At 29.3% G+C, this 13,226-nt stretch overlaps 1 protein-coding gene across 1 annotated transcript in view; it reads right to left on the bottom strand.

The window, feature by feature from the left end:
- The window catches only part of LOC105250458 (Kv channel-interacting protein 1), a 120,493-nt gene that overhangs the window by 21,942 nt on the left and 85,325 nt on the right, over positions 1 to 13,226 (bottom strand). Inside the window, exon 3 of the mRNA XM_025407936.1 lies at positions 1,096 to 1,284. Within this exon, the coding sequence (XP_025263721.1) occupies positions 1,096 to 1,284 (189 nt within the window). The remainder of the gene's footprint in view (positions 1 to 1,095; positions 1,285 to 13,226) is intronic.

Below are 13,226 nucleotides of genomic sequence, written 5' to 3'. Positions count from 1 at the left end.
GACAGTATAAATCGTAACGCGCGCCCGAAGTTAATTGATTTTAGTTAAAACATGGTGCGAAGAACGTAATTTCCGAGAACGTGAATTTCATCGCGTTAATGCACGGAGCACGCATAGTCATGGATAACCATATCTCTCACGTGAATGGATAAAAGCGAACGCGTTTGAAACGCAGTACCATTTTGATCTGGGGAGTTCGTTACCATGGCTACTGCAACCGCGTTCAACGAAGGGCCGTAGTTATCCTGGTTGTTGGATTATTCTCTTTCCTTCTTCATGTTGATACTCTTCGACGCATCCTCGATACTGCCGTCGCAACGAGGAAATTTAAATGCGCGACGAATAAATAAACCAGCCGATATATCTACCGTTGTTCTTTTTGCAAAATAAACATTTTTTTTTGTTTTTATGCAATTCTCTCGCATCGTATGTTAAAAAAAAGATCGTCGTGTTTATTGAAAAACATATTTTGTTTTAAAAAAAAGAGAATTTAGACTGTATTATTGTTGTTAATTAAAAATTCCATTGTTAAAATATATAGCATAATTATGTGTGAAAATATACACTTTCTTGCTGTTTTATTTTATATTAACATAAATATAATAAAACAATAAGTATTGATTTTTAAACAATTTATTATTGTGAAAATTTAATTTTTTTATTTAAAATAATTAAAATTTGCAAGAATTTTCTATTCGGATTTAGATTCTATATTTAACTACGTCGTATAAAATATTCTTTTCATATATGACATCATTATATTTCGCAGTATAATATATTCACATTCTTTTTGGGAAAAAATAATTTTACTCGACTAATCCGAGAATATGCATAATTATACTCGCATATTAAAAGATCTAAAAATAATAAATTTATTATTTTCTTCCGTAGTTTTAAATGATAAAAGATACAAGAATTCCTTCTTTAATAATATTTTTTATTATATAAAAATTGAGAATGAGGAATTATATTTTTAATTTTATATTTTTATATTTTTAGTGGTTTAATAATTTAATATTTAAAATTGTCTTACTATTTTTCGCAATTTTCAACAATATGAATAAGAATATTATTATATCTAAAATATGATCTCACCTCCTTGAGGAAAAAACTGCGAATAGATGCACTTGAAAGTATCTTCTCTGACGACTCCCGTAGGACATTCAGCCTTGAAGCCACGATATATTCTCTTCAGCTCGGCCTCCGTGAATCTGGTCGCTCGGCAAAGGCTTGCCAAAGAATCTGGCCTGTATCTCGGTGTTTGCTCTTCCTCGTATTCCGAATCTGCGACATAAAAACAGAACGTATTTGCGTTAATTGCAGCAAAGAAATTGACAAATTTCTTCTGTGTACCGCGAATCCGTCGAACCGACTAAAATCTCTAACAAGATTAAAGAACTTTGCTGAAAGCGCGCGCTTAAGACGGAAGCCGTTTTACTAAGATCATATGGAATAGATACGAACAGCGCAACTATTGATGTGATATCTATAAAATGAATAAAAAAGTAATTAAATTTGTTAAACTAAAAAGAAACTATACTTCTTAGCAAAACACATTATATAAATATAACTTTTGAATAATGATGTATATAATTTTGTAACATATTGTATTTGTAACATATAAGAGGAATTAAACTCTTTTACATATTATTTTACATATTATTTTTTAATTAAAGCCGTACATTTTGCACATGTAAAAGAAAATTTTTTTAAAGATACTAAAATTTGTTTTTATAGGTACTATTTTTTATAGATACATGCATTTTATATAAACACATATTCACGAATATAAAAATTAATATAAAGAAATGAAGTTTATGAACATAAAATATAAATCGTCGATTTTTGTATTTCATAATTTCTATCTATTCAATAGTATATATATGAGAATATTAAATATATGAAACTTAAATTAAAATAAACTTGAAAATGATCTTTTTCGGACATTATTGCTCTATTAGAACTCGATAAAACTTGGCATCGTTTTCCTGCTGCTTTCAATTTTAATCTTTTTTTCAATATGCGATACATCAATCGATACGAGTTTATAAAGCTTGGATTTAACGATACATTGCAATCGCGGAGGAAAATCTGAGATTGAATTGCAAGATTCAAAATTTTCGCATAATATTGCAACTGTATATTTCCGTCACAATAGAACTTTTTCAAATCTCGTGATTTCTTTTTAGATTCTAATATTCGATTACACACATACATTTTTTTATTAGTTTTTTATTAGTTTATTTTTAATTTAAAGGAAATTTCTAAAAATGTATAATAAGTTTTAAAGTTTTAATTTATATATTTTGATTATTACAAAAGTATAATTTTAGAAGCGAACTTTTAAACAAATTCTTTTAAACAAATATGCAAGCAAATTAGTAAGAACTTCAATGTGTATATGGTGTGTCCTCATTAAGTATTTACTTTAACTTTATAATTGCGGCCTAAAAAACAAAGTATTATAGTTTCAAAATAACATTAAGTGGATAATTACTTCATTACCTAAGGCAAATTTTATGATATATTATAATAGAATTCCATTCATTGGTCACGACGATAATACTCGTGCATACATTTTTTATATTTTGTACTTATTAATGCTTATTAGAAGTAATAACGAAATACGTTTTGCCAACTTGGAGTGCACTGGCATTCATGAAATTTTGTTTGTTTATGAGGTGTACGTGAGCTAGCGTTGCATTACTTGCATCTTATTTCCCATGGGATGTTCTTTTTCATTCCAGAAAGAATCTGTCGAACTTCCAAGAAAGCTGAACGTGGAACCTTCGGTGGAATAAAGCACAGCGTTTATGAAACCGCTGCAAAAGACAGTGAGACACAAGGAATCACGATAGTGTTAGACAAGATTTTGTAAAAATTGCTTTTCCTTATAACTTGAAAGCTATTCGTTCTATATCACGTGACTCATACAATATTTATTAGATTTTATTCGATGTCGGGGCGTCTTGATATCGAAAGATGAGGTAAATCTCCAAACCGTTTATGGAAACCTTACAAACGAAACGGTATGACAGATTTGTAAGATGTGTTTCTCAAATACTGTTATTATTGTGGATTTTGTATTTAAACACACAATTTTATAAATATTAATATTCGAACATAGACTTTTTAATTTTTATATATTTCTTTTAATTTTTTATTATAAAAGAGAAAATTCTAAAAAAAATTTAGATTAAATTTAATTATTTGGATGAATGTGTAAGAGAGCGAAAAATGTATGAATTCTTTGATAAACGAGAACAGCGAATACGTGCGCAGGATACATGTATACATTTCTCCTAAAAAGATTTAAATTTCAGCATCACAATGAAAAGATTTTGTATTACAAGGGTGTTACTCGTATATATCCAAAGTAATATATGAGCCTCTTATGTTTTAAAAGAGATGTAAATTCAGTTTTGCGATTATAATTTCTATGTCATATTAACGATGAAAATATTAATGATGTAATAATTTTTACAAAATTCATGGAATTGAATTTTATATTATCTTTAAACTAAACAATTAAGATGTTTTAATCGCTATTAATTTCATTTTTCTGTATGCTGGTTTTCAAAGAAGAAATATTAATATAACATTAAAATTGAAAAAAATGAATAAAATATATTATGGTGTGTAAAAAATATTATGGATTTTTTATAAATGAATAATTGTCAAAACAGGCATATAAATTAAATTTAAAGAAATAAAAAGATGAACAATAATAATATTATTTAATAACAATAATAATATTATTTATATAATATTATTTACAATATTATTATTAGAAGAAACATTGTTATGTATACGATAAAAATGTTTTGTGTTGTCTTTCTTAATGCAAACGATTTTTCGCTATTTCTTTTGACATAAACGATCTCAATGAAGCGATTTTGTAAGAAATCCTTTTCACCTTGTGAAACACCGTCGTGCACAAGAGTGCCCAATGGAAATTGGAATACGTATCCGTGCATACGATACTCACATGCAGTATGGAAGATTTGGATTCAGGGAGGAAATTCGAGACACTTTTGCAGTGCTGCCACGTGTATATATATGAAGCTTACGTTATGTTTTCCACAGGAGGTTGCAAAAGTTGGAAGGTGAGAGAGCAATCCAGTGTTGGAATTTAAATCGAATCGTCTTGTTCCGACAGCACTGAATTCTTGCAGATTCAATCTGCAGACAAATGTGATACAGGAGGTAAAAGATAATAACGAGATACGACGAGAAATCTCACAGCATCAAACGATTTCTCGCATGATGAACGATGGCAAATACTCGGACAGAGAACATCTGTGGTATTCAGAGCTTAAGACAGTCTGTACTCAAATATAAACAGTATGTTTGCATTATTGTGGAGAATTTTTCATTGAATTATGTTAATGTCTTCGTGAGAAAATAAGTATCTTATCAATTAAAAAAATCGCCGTTCAATCAAAAAAATTTATAGATTCAATAATCATAATTTGCATTGTTATTACGTATCTTGTCTCCTAATTATTAGCCATGATAAGAATAATGTATGATAAGAAATTAACAGTACTAAAGAAATTTAATTAAAGTTTTTCGTCTGCATTGTAATTGGCAATATTATTCCATGGAATTTTTTACATTTACATTTTTTCTCAAAATACAGCATATCATAATGATTACAGGAATAAAGAAACTTCTAAATTTAATCTAAATGACGAGTTACTTCCGTACTCTGTTTACTCGTCCATGTCATATGCTTCCTAAACGAAGGATCGGTTTGACCAAGCGTAAATAGGGTCAACGGCGAGGCAACATCCGTTCAACCCTACATCTCATTCGGGATGATACTTTAGGAGAGATGAAGATAGAATCTCGCGGAGGGTCGATACTATCTCCTCTTTCGAAATATTGGATTTGTGCAAAAGATGAAAGGCATTCCTCACGGAATGCATCAGTTGTTGTCAGACAAGCAGCATGTACTTGCTCTCTGTTTCCTAATGAAAGACCAGATCTATTGGAGTTTCCATCGATGTGTTCATCGACAAGAGATCCCACAGGAATCTATTCTACGCTTGTAATTGAATGAGAATATTTATAAATAATTTCAGACATCAATAAACACTTTAAATCATGTAATAATTTTCAATTCAGCACAATCGCTAGATGTTTTAAAGATGGGTTAACATAAAGTATAAGGCAAATCGTGGAAGACTCTTTCCTTTATTTATATTCTTCGTATATATATAATCAGATAAAATATTATGAAAAATTTAGCGGAACATTTAGTGGGTTTATTTTTACATGTTGAATTTTATGAAAAAATGAATCATAGATTATTCGGATATTCGGGCGTTTCAGAAAGAACGAGATTGGGATTTTACATAACCAGCTTAATTTATGCGACGTGCTGCATAAAATCTTATCTTTTTTAAACTAGTCGCGTCGAGAAGAAAATGTGGTTACGTAAAACAGAAATTCTATTTAATTTTATATACTTTTATAATTCATATATTTATAAATGATATAAGTTTGATAATGTGGCAAATGTTTGTTATTTTAAATATTATAATTATAATTTTATAAGTAATAATTATTATATATTATATATTAAATTATAATAATTATTATATATTATATAAAAATTTTGTTTATTTACCTTTTTTTATTATCATTCACATATTATTATTTTCTGTTCAATATTTTTCATTTATCAAGATAATTTATTTTCGATATGTGTATATATACATATATATATATATTTTTTTTTTTTTCAGGAAATATCAATCTGTTTTTTAATGAAATTTTCAATAAAAAGGAGAGAGAAACGCGACTTATGATTAATTAACATTGCATATATGCTAAAATTTTTTTTCAAGCAATGAATTCATAATGCTAATCAAGAATGACAAACGTCGTCATAAAAATTTAACCAATTTTTACCGTACATTCTATCATTCGGCTGTTCACTGAAAAATCTTTTATTTTATTTTATTTCACTAAAATGCCATAGCGATTAAATGAAATATATATATTCAATATGATATGTATTATACTTATAAGAATATTAAAAAAATATATATGTACAAGAACTATAATACATACTGTTTTTTTAGGATTTAAATAGTATTATAATAAATTTTAAAAATCTTTATGAAATAAATGTAGGAAGAAAGAGTTCTTCCTTCAAATAAATATATATTGTATATTTTATATATAAGAAAAGAGTTAATAATGAATGAAATTGCCTTATAGTCAAAATAAATTAAATTAAAAATTATTATTTATTTAACATATATATGTTGAGTTTGTTGTAATATTATACAGATAAATTTGCTGTTTAATAAAGTTATGGCTGAAAACAAACAGCAATACAAATGCAAGCGCTAACCAACGGTATTTCACCGTCCTTCGCACTGATATGTCGGACATATGACACAATGTTGGTTCCAGATATTTCTCTCATAAATTTGTTTGTGAAAATGTAATTTGCGGATGAAACCGCATCTGGACTGTATGAATTTTCATGAAGTTGGCGACCTCGAATCCCCAAGATAGACTACGTGCGTATTCCGCAGATCTCCGGGGTATTGCGTGATGAAAGAACACTTTGGTGACCATAGAATACGTGAGACAATAGCAAAAGCTGTAATTGTAAAACTACTCTTGCATAAAATATATTTTCAAATTCTCGATAATTTAATAGAATCTAAATTTAATTAATAAATTTTTCGCCTCATACTGTTTTTAAAGAACATTTCGCTTTCGTAACAGCTTTTAACACTCAAACTAATGTATCAATTGGTTCGCGAAAATTAAAAGCTATCACTCAAAAAGTTTCATTCTTGTACTTTGTTTTACTCATATACATATATATACATTTTTTTAAATTTGAATTTTGCAATGAATTTGACATAATATGCATCCACATATATATTACAAGTTCCTATAATATGCGTATAATAAGCAATAGTAATAACGTTTCTATATATTGAATAGAGTTTTCATGCATTATACATCATAATTTATATGCATTTTATTTTCGAAGTATTAATAAAATAATTCACAAATTATATAATTCATTAAAGATAGATTACAAATTATTGAAGGAAATTTATTTATTCATATAGAAAGATTATTTAAATAATACATATTTCAAAACAATAATATTATTATAACATTAAGGCTTACAAAAATATTTTCAGTTTTATCGATAAGATCTTGTTAAATAGTTAATAGAGATATCGAGTGGATCCAAATGAGATCGATCGAAAAAAAATATGGTGTAATGAGCTTCGCACGCAAAGAGCAGGCAAGCATTGTTGATGCAAGTATCATGCAACATAAATGACCGGTAAAACACGTGAGTAGCATGCAGTGTTGGATAGGAAAACTCTGGAGACCTTCATGTTTCGCGAACAAATACATTCTTTTACTGGTTAGCCAATAGAGAACGCGAGATATAGTGACGTTAGTTCATCGAATATCCTACTTTGATAAAATGTAAAATGTTATTCCCACATGACTTTTCGATTGTTGAATACATCAGAAAAGAGAAAAGTTGCTTCTCATAACATAGCATATATGTGTATATGTATGTACATACATATAATTATTTTATTTTTCATAATTGAATATAACATTTTATATTATTAATTTTTCTATATGATATTATTATTTATATAAATTATTAATAGATTTATATAAATGAAGAGTTAAATCGGTTTTTAATGAGCATTCAATAAACACACTATTGTTTTATTTCATATTATAACATGTTACATGATTCTAATTTTATTTAAAAATGAGGTATAAATAATATGAAATATATTCATATACATAAGCACACACATACAATTTTTATACATACATCTTATTTTTTTTCTTTTATCTTTTTTAATTTTATTTCTAAAAAATGCTTTTAATCCGATAGATTGAATAAATGCAATTACATTACTAATATGTGTTTTCTAAAATATAGCATTCTGACGTACTATCTATAAAAATATCCAACAACAAATTTATCTTTTGCGACAACAATAATTTTTACATCGATAAATCTGGGAATATACCTAGAGCAAATTTGACGCCGGTCCAGGCTTGCCTCACGTAGTTAATTAATCTCCTGTAGAGAGGCCTCGGCGGTCTCTTGGTAGAAGTTCCTTCCTCATCGTCGCACGTGCTATCGTTGTCCAGCGTTCCCGGTGGCCGACCCACACCCGTTAAAGTGCCAGCTTGGTTCCTCTCGCCGAGGATGTTCACGACTTCTCGCAGCTCAGGCGCAACACCTTGCAGTCCTGGTGCGTAATTCGCGGGGGCGACGCCGGAACCAAAGAGGTTCGCGCCGCCCCCGCGATCTCTGCCGCGTCCACGGCTTCCGCGGCCCCAAACAGTGCCACTTCCTTCGAGAGTTTACGTGATCAGATCTCGATGCTTATATTTAGCAAATCATGTGTATTTTTATATAAGCGAGAAATTTCGATTAAGACGATGAGACGTTAAGTTCTTGTAGGTAATATCCGCTGTGTACTCAAAATATTGCGCGATTTTAACAAATTTATGATTTGAAATATTTTATCGGTTCCTTTTGCAGTTAAGATTCTAATTACATTATACATGATTAAATTATTTAAAGAAAAACAGAAAGTTTAGTTTTTAATCGAGTTATGGCTTTCGCGTCTGAGAAGTTTATGGGATATGAAATAACGAAGGAGGGAGATCGTTGCAATGTAGGTATTCTCAAGGGTGCCGTTAGCTTTAAATATAAAATGCGAGTATATATCATATTCTAGCGCGGATAATTAAACCGAAAATTGAAGAGAGGTCTCTGAATTTTTAAAAAATACAAAAGTTGCATGCATTATTCATATATATAACATGTTAAAAGTGTGCAAAACACTGTATCACGATTAATTGCAATAATGATTTTTTAAATTACTTAATTGATATTACTGTAACATGAAACCTTTTCTAATTTTCAATCTGATTTAAATAATAAAATACTACTATTTAAACTCAATATATAGAAGAAATCAAATATTAATTGAGAGCTACAAATAATATACTACAGGTTACAAAAATAAAATTATCATTTTCTACATTATATAAAAATATAGTATAATTTAATTCCTGGTATTAAAATACACTAAAATATTGAATTAATAAATGCAAATATGGAATTTAAGACTTTGTTATATATTTTGCTACGTGGAATATCATTTGCATTTATTTGGTATTCTCAGTCTTCCACCTTTCAATTGTGATAGAATGCCGCAGTACCTTGGCGCTTTTTGTAGGAGGGGAGCCCCACCACGGGGCCGCAACCCCCCGCGGTTCCTGCGACAGAAGAACTGATGGTGGCAAGACAGGGAACACCCCGACCGCCACCTGACCGACGTTCCAAATCACGACGTCTACAACCTCCTCCTCCCCCACCGCCACCGCCACCCCCGGCGGACAACACCACGACGGACCCAGAGGTACGTTTGCACGGCCCTCTTCTCGCGGAGCCCTTTTCTTTCGATAAGGGCCCCGCTCGTTTACGTCGCCGAAGTCGCCGCAGGCTTCCAAGAGAAATTCTGCAAGGTATTTCGTAACTTTGTCACCCCGACATCTTTCCCAATTCCTCGTTTTATCGATATCATTTTCAACTTGTCTTTTACGATTATTCTTTAGCGTACATCAAAGATATATTTTCATACTCGCTTGATTACATAATATATTATTTCTGAAGTATAATATATGCGCATATTACGCTGATAAAATATGTGGAAATAGTAAACTGTGATTAATTCTGATAAGCACAATAATCGACGCAATTATTGAGGCGGTTTTTGTAACAGAATAATATATTGTACAGATTTTTCGTCAGCGACCGTATCGATTTCTCAATAGAAACTGCATACAGATGCGCAATACAGTCAGCGAATTTTCTTGCTTTTTTCGCGCTTTCTGTGTTCCGTCTGCTGCCTCAAAAAGCGTACTTTCCGGCCGGATATACCTGCACTCTCGAAATTCACATCAAATGGTCAACAATTTACAAGGATTGCAATTTTAACGGAAGCATTTTTCTACACCTTCAACCACCCGCGACAATTTAAACACGTATAATTCTTCTTTCCAGAAAGAAGCTTTCCCATTTGATGTGAAAGCTATTCTTACTGTTAAATTGGCATTGCTTGCAAACGGAATATATTATATAAACGGTATCATCTATCTATAGATTCCATCAAAGTAATATTATATATTAGAATTGGACGCGCATCCATATTCAGAATACATATATATATATATATATATATATATATATATTTATTAATTATATATATATATATATTATATTTATATTTATTAATATGTATGCAAGCTGAATATAGATATGAAATCTAATTTATATCAGATTTTTAAATTAAAAGATTTTATATTAAATAAATATACACATTTGAAGGAAGATTTCTCTCTCATCCGAGAATTCTATCAAATGTGCTCTATCAAATATGCTCACCCTGACACGCGTTTCAACACTTCAAACACGTCACCTATTTCGTTCAGAAATATAACATTAAAATCAATTCCTACGATAGAATATCCATGGATTAAACTTTGGTAACCCACGATTTATTTAGTAGCTCTATAATTTATTCATTGAATAATGTGCGAGTTTGTCCCCGTTCTTTATTGCGCTCTGCGCAATAAACTCTTTTCACATTCAGGACTTAGGGCGTTGGCATGAAGCCTTGGACGAGATCATAATGCTTGTTCTCAAAAGTCGTAGTTGGTTAGTGTGAGTTGTGAGTTCGGTTGTGTTAGTATCTGAAACAGGCAAAGAAGAGATACATGCATTAGTTGTGTTTGTGCTGCGTTAGAAAGGTTGAAAATGAGTCGGGATGAGAAAATGGAGTTTGCATTTCTGCAACGTATCATATGATGATCGTAATAAAATCAATATCTTATTTCAATTTTATAGACACAAAGCATACAATTGTATAAATGTTCATCCTTCAAATTTTGCAAAATAAAAATATGTATATAGTCAATTTATATTATTTTAAAAATATTATTTATAAAATTCTATTTATTGAATTTATATGAATTAAATGATGAAATCTATTGAGAAAATAATTTTATTTGAAAAAATATATACGATTTATTTTTAGGAAAGAATTTTCTTTTCTATAAAAATCTATGCTGTAATGTTTTTCTTGCAAAGAGAAACATCTTTGATTATATATTCTATTATTATAAAACACATATATTATTATATTTGATTTAAAAATACTTTCGCATTTCTAGAAAGAAAAATCAAAATTTGAAAATTTTTTAAAATTTATACATGTATATTATATAAATATGAAAATATACATTATGTATATTAATTTTCTTTCGAATAAACAATCTTACGAGTATTGTAAATAAAATACCACATTAGAAAAGGACATATTTAATGGAACATATCTTTTATTATTATATTTAAATGTTAACAAATCATATATATACATTTATTATATTTTTTTACACACAATTCTTGCAACCTTTATTGAACAAAATACTACTGTATTTAGTTTTCTCACTTACTGTGTTAAATCAATTAAGGTCAAATCAAAGAGTTAATGAGTTCATTTTTCTAGGTTTAATACGGATTTTCTAGGTTTCATAATGGCTGCCTATAAATTCACGTAGCAGCAGGTTCATCGTCTCCCTTTTTCTCATTTTAGGAGATTGAGAGAGATATATAGAATAATATTGATGTTACGTCTTACCACAATTGCTCCTTTATCTTAACTACGATCTAATGACTGATTGCAACATGCCAGCAATTAACGTGACTACCAATTTCGAAAATTTATATTCGTATAGTTGTGCACTTTACAGTCGTTACAGTCCTACTTTCAAGTTCACAAATTATACCATACGATGTATGTGAGGGTGATAAAATAGCAACTAGATTCGTAAAGCTACTTGTCGAGCGAAGTTCTTTGAAATTGCTTTGAACCGAAGAACTTTCAAGCTATATACTTCGTATGCACATGAGCTTTCTCGACTGAATGAAGAGACGATCAAGGATCTAAGGATAAAGAGGAGACGACGAATATCATTATTCTCAAGAGATTTGCTGAGATCAGATAAAAATTGTAGGGAATCAATCACTTTATTTTTATAATGTATGAAAAAAGTTATTAGAAAAATAAGTATAAAATAATATGGTAATAAATTGATATATATTATCTTACATTATATATTTACTAATAAAATACAATAAAAAATATTCCGCTTATAAAATATAATAATGTTACAGAATATACTAATGTTACAGAAAAAACTTATAAGCGCATAATATAAATTTATTATATATTTTTGTGAAAATTCTTCAAAATCATTGATTATATAATTGTTTTGATAGATGTAATAATACGTTTGTTCAATAAAAAATAAAAGTCTGCTATCTGCATCTAGAATAATAACGTTTGCAAAGTCGTTAATAAGAGAATAATCGAAATTCAGCAGCGCAATCGACTCGAAGTTGATAAAACCGTAATCAATTTTGCATTATAATTAAGTACTAACGGTAGCAATTGTGCTTGCCATAACTCTTTGCGATACTGCGAATAAAAGAGAAAAGTATAAAATGAGAATAAGCTCGCCAAGTTCGGAATAAAGTTCGAGCAGTTTTGCGAATTTCGAAATCTTTGAAAAAGAAATAGCTACGAAGAAAAGAAATGTATCAAAGTCATACATCCCTTAACTAAAAATATAATTTATCGCTTGATAGTTCGCTGAAAGCAGAAATAGACTTATATCTTTAGGTATGTAAAAAAGAGATTGATATTTATATCCGGAAGTTTTACGATCCTATACCTAGATCTTTTCTTTGTTTCTCAACCATTGTAGAAGAGATTTAACTCAATAAAAAATAAAGATAGATACGTCCTTTCGTGATTCTGCGATGATACTGAGGAAATAATACGAGTAGAAGTGGAAATATATATAGCATATCCTTTCAATCAAAGATCTATCGAGGTAAAGAGGAGACGAAAATCCTACAGGAGAGATAAGTTTATATGAGCGATATGTATAAATGTGTACGAAGTGTGTAATTTAGTAAAAATTATATTGCAAAAAAATTTAAATGTAAAAAATTTTATTAGTAGCTTTTACTATTTTTTAAATAAAATTAATGGTTATGATGATAATTATTATGGTAGTTTTTTACGATACTACAAATTAAATCACATTATTGATAAATATTAATC

The sequence above is a fragment of the Camponotus floridanus genome, unplaced genomic scaffold, assembly GCF_003227725.1.
Source record: "Camponotus floridanus strain SB8 unplaced genomic scaffold, Cflo_v7.5 scaffold1, whole genome shotgun sequence".
NCBI classification, from domain to species: domain Eukaryota; kingdom Metazoa; phylum Arthropoda; class Insecta; order Hymenoptera; family Formicidae; genus Camponotus; species Camponotus floridanus.
The sequence above is the reverse complement of the archived record's forward strand: the minus strand, read 5'-3'. Positions and strand labels throughout refer to the sequence as shown.